Source organism: Nannobrachium achirus, assembly GCF_963921795.1.
Source record: "Nannobrachium achirus genome assembly, chromosome: 8".
Taxonomy (NCBI): domain Eukaryota; kingdom Metazoa; phylum Chordata; class Actinopteri; order Myctophiformes; family Myctophidae; genus Nannobrachium; species Nannobrachium achirus.
The window spans coordinates 16,381,582-16,396,697 of NC_137817.1; the positions used below are offsets into that span (position 1 = coordinate 16,381,582).

The following is a 15,116-nucleotide window of genomic DNA, read 5'->3' on the forward strand; positions in this document are numbered from 1 at the left end:
ACAAGGAGGCATGTCTTTTATGTAACACTGTGGGGTGTAATCTGTTGAGGGCTAGACTAGTCACAGTCAGATTAAGGTGGCGGAAGGATTATCCACTGAGGGGTGTGGAAACAGACATGCAGACAAACACAGGAAAATATGTTGTGACTACAGAGTCTGTGTATTTGCAGCTGAAACAATATTGTGAGGACAATTGAAGATATAACAAACATGGTTTATGACACATGAAAGGTGGTACAGAACCTGCAAACTATCAAAAAAATAAAGAATGGCAGGATTATAATGGAAACTGGTTAAAGGACAAGTTTGCTTTTTTTAACAAGGGTTCTTTTATTTGTTTGTAATGATAAAAAAGTGTAAAAGAATTGCATTTTTTCCTGTAAAAAAATATTTTAATTATTATCATAAACTAATAAAAGAACCATTGTTGTAAAAACAAAGTTGTCCTTTTACATGAAGAAAAAGATTGACAAAATGAGGGTAGGAAAAAATATTAGTTTTTACAGGCAAATAGTTTGAAGCATACATTGAATTAAAGCTGTCCTCATTTCCTTGGAACGCAGGTAAAAGTGTAATAGTCACTTTTAACACAAACAAGCACGCCTCCAACATGTAGGATACTCACCAGTTGAACTCATTGTAGTCGTTGTGGGCCTCCCACCAGAAGTAGAACCAGACGAGCAGCAGACAGAACGTAAAGAGCAAGATCAGGGACCACAGCAGCTCCCACTGCAAGGCAAACACAACACAGACACACATTTAATAATGATTTATTTGAATTCAGTGTTTTCTTTTTATCTTTATTTAACCAGGGATGGTTCACAGAGTTCACATTCTATTTTTAACCCATTTAGGCCTAGGATTATTGAATGCTTTAACTATTGAAAAACAGCAGATATACAAGCTCACAGTGCGGCAAAGAGTGCCGCGCTGCGAGCTTGTAGATCTGCTATTTTTTGAAAAACCCATGTTTCTATGTCAGCAATCTGGCCAGCCATCGTCAAAGAAAAGGTAAATTTCACTTAACTGGAGCTCAGTTAGTCTGTTCTTGAGAGACTACTATGTCAGTGGTTCTCACACTTTCATGTGAAGGACCCCTAAAATGATATGTATTTCGCCACGGACCCCTATCTCAAAATATTTAGTTCCAGGGACCACCCAAAAGCAAAATTTGAGTTACAAATGTTTGCTTAAAAAATACATATATTCAAAGATTTGCAAACATTTTCACGACTTTTTCAAAAATAGATATACAAGCTCACAGCACGGCACTGAGTTAAATCATTCAATAATTCTAGGCCTAAAAACAGCATGCTTAATCGTGCAGCTCAGCAATCAGCCTCGTAAACGTCTACCATTTGCTACAGATTCCCCTAGTTTGTGCCCAGTTTGTGCTATGTTGATGAATTGAACACAAAGGAGCACAATGGAGTGTGCTCCTACTACACATCCGGGCTGTTTAATTTTTTTTGACAAATAAAGTATTCAATCAATCAATAGTTGTTGAACGAGGGGGAAAGTGCTGCCGACACAGGAAATGCATGGCTTGCAGAGCCATTTTTTTTAACGTTGTTTATTTGGACAAGCTGCAAGATTTAAGGAGTACTGTAGGTTTTTTTTTTTTGAACATCCAAGGCTAAAAACCTGTGATATGTGTAGCCATTCTAGCCAAGGGCTCATATGTGGCCTCCTCTGACTCATTATGCCAGGAAGGATGTGATAGAGAACTACAGCTTCAGGGAACAGTCTCAAGCCAGCTACTGACCAAGCTATTCCCTTGTACACTTTCCTCATTAGGCAGAAATTACTGCCGTCAACCAAAGAGGATTAATCACTGCCCTGCAACGCTGTGTCATACTGCAGTAACACGTGCACACACACGCACTCACACACACACACACACACACACACACACACACACACACACACACACACACACACACACACACACACACACACACACACACACACACACACACACACACACACACACACACACACTCTCACGCAGAGCAACCTTTTGACCTGTTCTTCGAAGAGTGGGAGATTCATTCCGTTCAGTACACGCAATAGAACACTGTACCTGTGAATGTTAACTCACGTTAGCCAGGGGCAAACAGACCTACACGGGCACCAGACTATAAGAGACTCTCTAGCTTTAATTACGTATAACATAATACAGTTCACACATCTGCTTAGTTTGTGCGTATTGTCATAGCATGCATGTCACCACTCCTACAGTACACAAGGGTGCAACACTTAATCAATATAATAGATTTAAGAAGAAAATGTAATAATCAACTAAATCGATTATTCGATTAGTCAAAAGAGTAATCAATAGAATAATCGCTAAGAAAATGATCGATAGTTACAGCACTACAGTAGACTGTAGGACCATTTGTCCTATATCCATCCATCTTCAACCGCTTATCCGGAATCGGATCACGGGGGTAACAGTTCCAACAGAGACTTCCAGTGTTCCCTCTCCTGCGCGATCCCCAGGCATTCCAAGGCCAGTGTGGAGATGTATTCCCTCCATCTGGTCCTTGGTCTTGCCAGGGGATCTGCTCCCAGTGGGACGTACATCGAGGACCGCCCTAGGGAGATGCTCGGAAGGCATCTGTACTAGATGCCCGAACCACCTAAGCTGGCTCCTTACCAAGCAAAGGAGCAGCAAGTCTGTCTCGGGTGACTGAATTTCTCACCCTATCTCTAAGGGAGATGCCAGCCACCCGTATGAGAAAACTCATTTCAGCCACTTGTACCCGCAACTTTATTCTTTCGGTCATGACCCACACTTCATGACCATACGTGACAGTAGGAACGAAGATTGCTTGGTAGACCGAGAGCTTTGCCTTCTGGCTCAACTCTCTTTTTGTCACAACAGTGCGAGGCAGCGACTGCAATACCGCTCCTGCTGCTCCGATTCTCCGGCTGATCTCCTGCTCCGCCCTCCCCTCATCTGTGAACAAGACCCTGGGATACTTAAACTCCTTCACAAAGTATCATTCCCTACTTGGACTGCACAATCCATCAGTTCCCTGCTGAGAGCTGAAGGTCTCGAACCGATGGCGCCATGAGGACCACATCACCACAAAAAGCAGTGAAGCAACCCTTAGCTCACGAACCCTATACCTTCTGTGCCACAACCTCGCCTCGAGATCCTGTCCATGAATATCACAAACAGGATAGGTGACAAGGCGCAGGCCAACCCCCACCGGAAAAGAATACGACTTACTACCGAGCACACGGACACAGCTCTCGGTTTGGGCATATAGAAATTGGAAGGCCCTCAACCATGTCCCCCTCGCCCACATTCCCGCAACACCTCCCACAGAACCTCCCGGGGGACCCAAATCTGTAGATTTGGAGATGGCATAATTTGTCCAGTGTAAATTTCAAAGAGACAAAACTCTTTTTTTCCGAAGAAAAATCATAGCCGTCTGAATGACCCCTAACTCACACGCACTCGTACTGTACGGTATGTACGCTGCAAACATACCGTACATTGTATACACAAACACAGTGCCAGTTTGAGGGGATCATAATGAGACTCTGCAAGGTAACCCAAGAAAAGCAGCTTGAATGAACACCTTTGTTGGCTGTGCCAGAGCAGTGGCTGCATGGTGACGTCTAGACAGAACAACAGTCTGCTGAAGGGGCACAGAGCTCAGGCTGCTTGCTCATTTATGGCCCGCTCAGAAGAGATATGGTATCAGAAGATACTAGGGATGGGACGATACGCGATATTATCGTTTATCGTGATAAAAAACACTTGCGATAATCGTATCGTGGAGATTTAATTTATCGTGATATCGTCATGCACTTGGATCAATTCACCTTTTATTTGCCGAACCGCATATCCGGTATAGCCGGGCAGATAACAGAAATAATCGTTCACTTGCGGATACAAGCACCAAAATTGGCACACATACTCCTTAGGGATTGCTCTTTTCATAAAACCATCTGGCCAAATCAAATTTCAAGATGGTGGCCATTTTTCAAGATGGCCGCCATAAAATACCATAGACCTGTCCTATTTGAATGATCTTGGTGTCAAATCATACATTTTTCACTATGTAGAATCCAAATTTGGACCCATGGACTTACTCACTGGCTTCCTTGTACCACATATCAGTCCCGGAATCCTAATATTCTGCTAAATTAGAGGTTTGTGTTATGTCTGACTCGGATAAAATGGGTGGTAGTGTATATCTTAGTATTGTTAGAGGTTTATAGTGTGTGTGTGTGTGTGTGTGTGTGTGTGTGTGTGTGTGTGTGTGTGTGTGTGTGTGTGTGTGGTGGGGGGGGGGGGGGGGGGGTAATGTAGTAATGTAGTAACTCAACAGAGCGGATTTCAATGCACAGCGGCTGACGCGGCTAAAATGCATGGTAGATATAATAGCGCCGTGGGATCACTCTTTGTCTAGTCTATTCTTCGACCTTTTCGACTTGGGTAACCCTGCCAGGAGTACAGGAGTACAAGACTCCTGCCGACATAGCTCTGGGGGTCATGGAGACACGCAAACTGCCTCACCACGATAAGGTGATGATCCCGTCGAGGCAGGAGGTAGTTTTTTTTTCCTAGGGCCTAGGCAGTATAGTACAATAGTATAGTAGGCCTATACTACAACGCTTCTAAACCTCGCACCTGCAGCTGCACAGTGCCGTGCAGGTCAGACCAAAGTGGTAGCATTTGCATCGACTGCAGCATTCCAACTTGCATCCACACTTGGTCAGCTGCTGGCAACTCTCTGCAATGGGTGGGAGCTCAGTCCAATCAATCTGCCACAGATCTCCTTTCTTGGTCCAGCCCCAGTTGTCAGGAGTCTGCATTTCTGGTTGACATACTGTTGACTGACTCCAGATGCAGGCCGCTTGATAGGAAGCGCGCTTCACATGTTGCTTCAGTGCTGCTTGCGTTGGAGGAATGGCTTCGTATGGCCTCTGCTTCCGAGCAAACAAGTCCAACCTCGCATCATTGACACCTTCAGCTGTGCTGGATCGGTCGTACATCGTGACCACAAACTTCTCCAAGGTTTTCAGGTCTTCATCATCCACTACAGGTGGGTAATGGCTGAGTTTGCTGAAGACACCAGAAGCCTCATCACAAACATTCCAGGTTTGCCACGCAGACTTCTTCCCCTTTACGCGGAATGCTGAAACAACATCGCAGCCAGTGAAGGCATGGAAGAAGAGCATCCCTTTGCTCTTTTCTGCAAGAGTGCAACACAGGTCATGAACAGAATCCACTTTAAGTTCTGTCTTTGGCCAAAGGCAACCCACTGCCCAGCCCTGAGGCTCATAGGGCAGGAGTCTATGTCCTGTTTCTGTGAGGCTGCTTGATGTACATTAAGTACCCCTAGTGGACATGATAATAGTTTGTCACAGGGACATACCCCAATCCAGCCTTTGATGCTGAGGTCATAGATTCAAGATGTATGACAAGGTCCATATATGGAGTTCCCTGATGTCTTCAATATTAAGCCCATATCTAACAGGACTTCATATGGGAATGCCCATATATGGAGGCCACATTGGCCACATACCACACTAACAGAATCCATATATGGCCAAGACAGATGGCCAAGACAGCCCATATCTGTGTGACTGGTTCTACAGACAGGGATCTCCATGTATGGGCATAAAAGGGTATGTTGTCAGTTGTCATGGACATCATAGTACTTTCACATAACAAATAACTGAGTAAGCATGTTTGGGCTCTCACAGCATATCTCCATATACAGTACATGGACCTCCATATATGGGTACCAGGGGGTCTCCATATATGGGTAAACAGCCGTTTGGATGGCCCCCTGTAGTAACGCTGAGGACACCTGGGGGTCCCGGACCCTGTGGAAGACCCCTGGTATTAGCTACAGAGCCCAGGTACAGGTACAAAAGCTTTTATGCTTCAAGTATGATCTAATTGTTCTGGAGCAGGAGCAGAGCAAGGACTGTACTGAGATAGGCTCAGGGGTCATTCCGGGGGTCCCAGGTGAGGAGAGACCCCCACCAAAAGTCATAAAGGTTATTCTGGCTGCTTCAAAAGTGCAATATATGAACTTAGAATGTTTTAAAACCTTCAAAACAACTCTAATATTATGAGAATTGGACATTAACTGGGTGACATACTGTTCTGCGAGGTCCTAACATAGATGACCCCCCAGAAAGGGGGCTGGGGTCAGGAAAATCTGACACCCATCATTTTCTGACAGTTTGGTCCCTATAAAAGCCAAAGCAGTAAAAAAATACATTTTAGCAAAGAAATCCTTAGAAGTACACTTCTTATCACACTAGGTAGTAACTCCGAGGACCCCCAGGGGTCCCGAAGCCCCTGTGGAAGACCCCTGGTATTTGTTACTACTTTTTTTTGTTTTCAGAAAAAAAGTTATGATCTAATATGACATTGTTCTGGAGCAGGAGTAGAGCGAGTACTGAGAAAGGCTCAGGGGTCCATCTGGGGGGGGTCCCAGGTGAGGAAAGACCCCAACCAAAAGTCAGAAAGCTTATTTTGGCTGCTTCAAAAGTGTAATAAATGAACTCAGAATGTTTTAAAACCTACAAAACAACCCTAATATTAAGAAAATTGGACATTAACTGGCTGGCGTACTGTTCTGGCATGCAGGTCCCAAACTAGATGACCCCCAGAAAGGGGGTGGGGGTCCGGAAAAGTTGACACCCATCATTTTCTCATAGTTTGGACTCTATAGAACCAGGATCTGCAAAAAGATCAATTTTAGCACAAAAATCCTACGGGAGCTGTTTTTTGGACGCATCGCACCACACTATTAGCAGAATATTAAGATTCCGGGACTGATATATGGTACAAGGAAGCCATTGAGTAAGTCCATGGGTCCAAATTTGGATTCTACATAGTGATAAATGTATGATTTGACACCAAAATTATTCAAATAGGACAAGTCTATGGGATTTTATTGCGGAATGCAAGATTACTGTATATTCAATGGCGGCCATCATGAAAATTGGCCGCCATCTTGATTTTTTTTTTGGCCAGATGGTTTTCTGAAAAGAGCAATGCCTAAGGAGTATGTGTGCCAATTTTGGTGCTTGTATCCGCAAGTGAACGATTCACCTGTAATATGCACTTTATCTGCCTCGCTAGTACCACTTAAACCCTCTATAATTGGTCAAAAATACTTATAATGTATGTACCTGATACAGGCTTTTTTTCACACTCTATAAAGTGTCTTTGCCAGCGTGACGCGTTGTGAGCTTGTAGATCTGCTCTTTTTTGGCAAATGTTCCGCCCCAGGATAATGGATTTTGATTATCGAGATAATATTGTAAATCGCGATTTCTTTTGTCACAATAATCGTGATATGAAATTTTCATATCGTCCAATATCCCTAGAAGATACATCAACACATGTTCTGTATGAGTAGCAGGGCTAGAAATTTCTTAGATGATTATTCCAACAATTACCTTTTCGATTAAACCCTTAAGCCCCATTTTATTTTTTAACAGGGTCGTGCAAAAATACAGTAGATATTTTTGAAAATCAATAAAATGTCAATTCAAAACTAGGCCCCCAAAGAAAAATCCAGTCAATTTAACTCTGAGAGTTAAATTGTCTCGCCATGCATTAACTCATTTAATGCCACCCTTTCACCACTAGAGGGGGCCAAGTGTGCCACAGACAATCCCATAGAGATATGCTGGTATATGCAGAAGCCCTGCAGCCATGACTTGCCTAAACACTTTCCTTTGTGCATGTACAGGAAGAGGATGAAGTTAGCTTGAAGTTAGCTATTGGCTACCAAGCATTTTAAAAGCCTTATTTTCGTCAACTTAGCCATGATTAAACCTTGCACACCTCATGCATGGGAAAAAAACAGAGAAGAATGAGCTCTAAAAAATCCAATGCAATCCTGGATTGCATTTTTGTGGGTTTGTGCAGTTTGTTCACAGCTTTCAAACAAAAAAATCCGATTGGAAATCCGTTCAGGCATTCTTGAGATAATAGCCATTATGTTTTACACTGTTGTGAGCTTGGAGGTCTGCTACCTGAGTTGTATGGGGGTTGTATGGGGGTTAAACATGCAAAATCGCGATTGAAATCATGTTCACTAGTTTTGATGGGGTCCAAAAAAAAAAAATCTAAAAATTTTTTTCAAAAAATGCGCTAATATATCACGTGTATACACGTGATTGGCACAGAATGAGTTAAGCAGTTTCTTGGCTACCGCTCTAGTTGGCTCAGGACCGACTAACCACAGCGCCTTAAATCCTGTGCTTCCCTATACTTAATATAATTAAAACCAAATCTAAATTGTAGTCTTTTCAGAATGGATGTAAGAACATAAAAGTTCACTTTCTGAATTAAATTAAATGAAAGTTGTAAACTTAACCCACATCCATCAGTTCAACAAAACTAAAGATAAGATACATTGGCTCACGTTTGGGTTTGAGTGATGCTCACGCTAGTTTAACAGTAAAAAATTAAGAGGGATATTACTGAGGGGATGTGAATCTAATGTCCCTTTAATTGAAGTTCCTTTCCATCTTATATTACATTTGTAAACTGCAGCCAGCGGTTTTTGTTTGGTAGACACTAGACACGACCAAATCCAGCACTCCAATTGGCTATAACGTCCGCCCAGTCCAGGGGATCTTAACGTCCGCCCAGCCCATGGATCTGTAACCCTACACCAGCCCATACACAGGGCGCGCAGCAGCGACAGCCTGCATTCTGCTACCTCCCCTCCTCTGTCCCTCTGCTCTCAAGACAAGTAGGAATAGGGAAGAAATAGCCAACCAGCAACCAAGCTTTTCTTCTGGAATTAACAAACTAGAATCCACTGTTACTGGGCTAGCTAGCCGAGAGCCTGTAGCTAGCTAGCCGAGAGCCTGTATCTTACAAGAAGTTCGCGGCCCTTCGGGCCACTCACCTCTAGAGTTCACAGCAAGATACTGTCTGTCTGTCTGTGTGTGTGTGTGTGTGTGTGTGTGTGTGTGTGTGTGTGTGTGTGTGTGTGTGTGTGTGTGTGTGTGTGTGTGTGTGTGTGTGTTGCTAAAATGAAAACATTGAAATAATTAAAATAAAACATTGGCAGGCCTATTATAGTAACAATAATAACACAATTAGGCCAAAACTTTTTTTTATCAAAAAATTTAAAAAAAAAAAAAAATGTAACTTTTTTTTTTAATTAAAAAAAAAAAAAAAAAAAAAACGGGCGTGGACTCTAGATGTGAGCGGCCCGAAGGGCCGCGAACCTCTAGTTTCTTACATTTTGAGACATAACAGAGAACAGGCACACAGTGTAAATATGGGGAAAAGGATGAGAAATGGTGAGGAATGGCAGATAATTGCAAAGTGTTGCAAACTGTTTATTATGAAACCACAGTTAAATCACTTCTGATGGAAACTATCCAAATAATTTTGGCTGAAAATGGTCTCTTGCAAAAAAAGAAAAAAGGGGGAATTGTTGGTAAAATTATACATTCTCTCCCCCCCACCCCCCCCCCCCCCCCCCTCTCAGCTATTCATTTCATAAAGTCTTTGTTGTCAGAACCGTACTTTTTCAAAGAAGGGTCAAACCCCTGACAATAAACGGTTATCATGGTCTGCATATAACAGGACTCAATGTATGTGTGAGCATGACTGAGTGCATGCATGAGTGACAGAGAGGTGTATGTGTGCATGTGCGTGTACATGTGTGTGTGCATGTGCGCGTGCGTGCGTGCGTGCGTGTGTATTTGCGTGTATGCGTGGGTGCGTGCGCGTGTGAGTGTGTGTCAGTGTGCTGAAAGGCGTCTCTGCTAATTGACAAGATGGCGCCAGCCTTGGTTCTAGGGATGGGTATCGTTTGGATTTTTACGATTCCGGTTCCGGTTCCGGTTCTGCTTATCGGTTCCGGTTCCTAACGGTTCCTATTTCGGTTCCAAAATGGTTAAAAATATATATTTTTAGCCGAAACTGAATAGAGATTTTTTTTTTTTTTTATTATACTGTATTTACACACATTATTTTTTAACATTCTTTATTTATTTATTTACTGGGTAATAAAAGGTAATATGTCTCCAGTTGCATAATTGCACATTTATGGCCTAATTGTGTTATTATTATCCTTACAACTAATTGACAAGCCAGCTCATGGTGGTGTTTAAGCATGTCATTGATAGACTCTCACACCACTGCTTCTACAGATTCCTCCTTTCACACATAAATCCCTGCATTTTCCCCCTACATTCCTAGCTGCTTTCCCTGAACATATTGTACTTGCACGATGTACAATTAAACAAAACATAATTTAATGCTATGACGCGAATTACATCATAGTACGTCCATTATAAACCTTCCGGCCGAAACACAGACTTACAAATAGTTCCACGGTGCAGTGGACTTATGAGTGTAGTAGGCCTACTGTGTCCCCTGGTGGCACGGACAGTGTAGTGCAGACATTACCTTTCCCAGAACGGGACAGTAGTGCTGACATTATCTGGGACTGTGTGCGTGTGCCAATGTTGTGTATTGTAACTGCGTCTTCTGTCAGCCCAGACTACACTGGACACCTTACACAATTGTTCCTGTTTCCTGAGTTATTATTGCTGTCCGAACAAGTGTGCCTTTTTGTTCATGATAGATATTGACAATAAGGTATTGAAAACATTTTAATCGGATTTAAAACCTAAACCCTTATGTTGATCAAATATAGAGCAGTCCTGCCTGGGCGCGAAGTCCTAGGAATGGAGCGGCCGCGAATTTCTAGTTACTATAATAGGCCTGCCAATGTTTGGGGAGAATTCACTTTCAGTTTCATTTTAGCAACGCACACACACACACACACACACACACACACACACACACACACACACACACACACACACACACACACACACACACACACACACACACACACACACACACACACACACACACACACACACACACACACACACACACACAGGTGAGTGGCCCGAACTCTAGAGGCGAGTGGCCCGAAGGCCCGCCGAACTTCTTGTAAGATACAGGCTCTCGGCTAGCTAGCACAGTAGCGCTAATGTTAGACCCTATGTCGCTCTGTGTATTAAACAGTGGATTCTAGTTTGGTTAATTCCAGAAGAAAAGCTTGGTGGCTGGTTGGCTATTTCTTCCCAATTCCTACTTGTCTTGAGACGGGGGAGCAGAGGGACAGGGAGGAGGGGAGGGTCGGAATTTTGATTGATTGAAACCTTTATTTATTCTCGAAAAGAGCATTGAGGTTCACCCTCATTTGCAATGCTGACGAGATTACATACAAAAAAGATCAAAAATTAGCATACAAATATATAAAAAACAAAAACAAAAACATCATAGACATCATAGACATTTAGTAAGTTAAAAACAATTGCACACTGAGGTAGGGAGATCTAAGAGCATGTTATTAAATTGTCCATAGGATATTGGAGCATTAAGTTTTAACGTGAGTTGTAGAGTGTTCCATGAGACAGGGGCATCAAAACAGAAAGCTGATTTACCTAGTTCAGAGTGAATCGATGGAACCTCAAGTTGGAGCCAGTCACTTGAGCGGGTTTGGTAAGTATTCTTTTTCCAATCTATCAACATTCTAATATAGGGTGGTAATTTCCCGTCAATAACTTTAAAAATAAACTGGTACCAGTGTCTTGTTCTTCTCTCGGCAAGGGAAGGCCAACCTGCTCTCTCGTAGAGGGTGCAATGGTGGGTGTTGTAACTTTCACCAGTCATAAATCTCAGTGCTGAGTGGTATACTGTATCTAAGGGTAAAAGAGTAGTAGGGGCAGCATTTCTATAAATGACATCCCCATAATCTAATACAGACATGAAAACAGCTTCTACAATCCTTTTCCTACAGATCATAGGGAAGTTGACTTTGTTTCTATATAAAAAAACAATTTTCTGTCTGAGTTTGGTGGCTAGATCAGAGATGTGATATTTAAATGTAAGTTTTTCATCCAGCCAAATACCAAGATATTTATATTCGGTGACTCTTTCAATGGGAGATCTACTAAAAGTGTTTATATGCAACCCATCATAGTTTATAGTTTTGGCTCTTGAAAATAGCATAAACTTTGTTTTATTTGAATTCAGAACTAACTTCAGTGAAATTAGAGCATCCTGCAGGGTATTAAAAGCCAGTTGAAGATTTTCCATGGCTAATTCAACGGAGCTAGCTGTACAGTAAATAATGGTATCGTCAGCATAGAGATGGGATTGGCAATCTTTTAATTTGGACACTATATTATTTATATAAATGGTGAAGAGAACTGGACCTAACACCGAACCTTGAGGCACACCTTTGGTAACCTGCAAGAATTCAGATCGAGCATCCCCTCCTCTAACACACTGGCGCCTCTCAGATAGGTAGTCATTGAACCACCTATGGGCCACAATATCCAGACCAATATTTTTTAGTTTATCCAGCAGAAGGCTGTGATCTACCGTGTCAAACGCTTTGGAAAGGTCGACAAATAAGGCAGCACAGTGCTGTTTATTGTCTAAGGCTGTAGTAATATCATTTTTAACCAGAGTAACTGCTGAGATAGTACTATGATTAGTTCTAAAACCTGATTGCTGTGGGCTTAAAATGGAAAATTTTGAGAGATATGGTTTGAGTTGGTTGTTTACCAGCGTTTCCAATATTTTAGCCAAACAAGGCAATTTTGAAATTGGCCTGTAATTATTAAGGTCCTCCCTATTACCACCTTTGAAAAGAGGGGTTACATGGGCCGTTTTCCACAAACTAGGGAAAACACCTTGACTAATTGAGAGATTTAATATATAAGTAAGAGGCACTGTAATAATTGGAGCCGCTAATTTAATAAAAAATGGATCCAAGTTATCCTCTCCTGGTGAGCTCTTTGCATTAATTGATGCTAGTTCATCAAAGACAGTATTAAAGGAGAAAGGAATAAAAGAAAAGGACTGATGGAGGTCCAGGCGACAAAATTCATCGCTGGTACTCGGAAGGAGGCCTGCATGTGTTTTTTCAAATAAATCTCCAGCATCCTTAAAATGCTTATTAAAAGCAAGGCAAATTTCAGCCTGATCTGCAAGAACCACATTCTCATGTTTAACATGTGTAGGTAGAGCATTTGTGGATTTGTTTTTATTTAGGTCAATAGCCTTCCAAAAATTGGATGGGTTCGAATAAGAGCTAGAGATGAGGTCTAAAAAATATTTTGACTTAGCTTTTCTTACTTCCGTAGTACAAACATTCCTAATTTGTTTGAAGGACAGCCAGTGTGCAGGATCTCCTGAGCGTCTGGCACGGGACCAGGCGTTGTATCTCTGCTTAAATAAAGCAGATAGCTCCTGTGAGAACCAAGGTGTTGATCTATCTTTAACTCTAAATTTCTTCAGCGGGGCATGTCTGTCAACTGCTGAAATAAAAGCATTAATAAAGTAATCCAGAGCCAACTGTAGCTCTGAGAATTCAGTTGTAAGGTGAATGATACTTTGCAGATCGGCTAAAAATGATTGCTCATTAAAATGTCTAAAATTTCTTTTGGTAACTGTGCAAAAATTTGTTTTTGTTAAGCGTGTACTCCTAATACAGGCAATTGGGCAATGGTCGCTTTTGCCAAGCTCAAAAACACCACTGGCCATGATTTTATCAGGCTTATTAGAGAATAGAAGATCTATTAGGGTATCCCTGGTATTGTCCTTCATATTTGGTCTGGTAGACTCAGTTATCAACTGGGTTAAATTAAGGCTACTGCATACTTCTTTGAAGCGGTCTGATGTGGCATTATTCCAATTTAAATTATAATCTCCTAAAGCTATGAGTTCTGTGTCTAAATATTTAGACATTAGGGCTGCTAGAGCGTGAATAGAATCTGCCGGTGCAGAAGGAGGTCTATAAACACCTATTACAACTATAGGAGATGGGCCTACTTGTATCCTCAAAGCAAGGAATTCATAGTAGTTTGGTCGGGTAACAGAGTCTAAAATTGACACAGAGCAAACGGACTTGACATAAATGACCACCCCCCCTCCTCGTTTATTGGGCTTATCTACTCTAAATAGATTATATCCTGGTAAGGCAATAACTGAATCATGTATATGTTTTTTTAACCATGATTCACCCAAAATGAGCAGGTCAGGATCAGTCCGCCTTATTAAGATTTTAATATGATCCATTTTTTTTAGCATACTTCCAATGTTTAAATGTATTATACCTAGTCCTTTTCTATTTTTGAAACTATCTGGGGATAATTTAGTGGATAGAGTAGGAACAGGGGCAATCACAATAGGTTGGATCGGAACAGAGATTAGATTAGTGGCTATAACAGCGCGATTTGAGTATTGGAAATTATATCTAATAGAGATTTTAGTAGGAATATGGTAGGTGGTAGGTATAGTGAGTCTATCTGGCCACAAGGGGGAGGTAGATATGTTTTGAGTAAAATGGTTTGGTTGCTGTGAACCGGGAGAACTTTGCGAAAGACCGGAAGTAAATACATCAACGTAAACAGAGCATGAAACAGAGTCAGACTGGTCAGGTCTAGTATAGTGTCAATCAAATGATGATTGCAAATGAGCTGCCACTGTGCGACTCAGATTAAGTGAAAGCATTTCGCAACCACGTTTATGTGGGTGCACGCCGTCTGGCTGATAAAAGGAGGAACGGCTCCAAAATAGAAAAAAATTAGAAATATAACAGAAGTTATAATGGTGACATGCAGACTGAAGCCAATAGTGCAGTGACATTAATCGGCTAAAACGGACGTTCCCGTGGGGCATAGTGGGCAGAGGACCGGAGATAAAGATGGTCTTCCCACAGCTACCTAGAAGCTCAAAGAGACGTTTAAAGCTACTTCTGGATATTTCAGACTGCTGGTCATTTGCTCCTGTGTGGATAACAATTTTCGTGACAGACGACGGGAGAGAGGCTAAAATGTCAGGGATTTTATCGAGGAGACGAGCTGTGGTTATACCAGGAAGACAGTGGACTATCGTGTCAACAAAGTGGACGTGTCTTACAATACTATCTCCGATGATTGCCGTGGATGGGGGCCTTGGAACGGGCGGCGCAGGGGGGGCTACAGATGGAGTATTGTTCTGTGTGGGACGGGGGGATGACCTGGATCGTGATCGTTGGGAAGCGTGATCCGCTGTCCTGCGTTTAACA

At 42.2% G+C, this 15,116-nt stretch overlaps 1 protein-coding gene across 5 annotated transcripts in view; it reads right to left on the reverse strand.

Annotated features, from left to right (window-relative positions):
- Nucleotides 1–15,116, reverse strand: part of gdpd5b (glycerophosphodiester phosphodiesterase domain containing 5b) — a 117,883-nt gene that overhangs the window by 37,556 nt on the left and 65,211 nt on the right. For all 5 annotated transcript variants that reach the window (XR_013962243.1, XM_080731270.1, XM_080731269.1 and 2 more), the window contains one exon: nucleotides 626–729. Coding sequence is in view for 3 of the 5 variants with exons in the window: in XM_080731270.1 (XP_080587396.1) it covers nucleotides 626–729 (104 nt within the window). In the remaining 2 variants the exon portion in view is untranslated. The remainder of the gene's footprint in view (nucleotides 1–625; nucleotides 730–15,116) is intronic.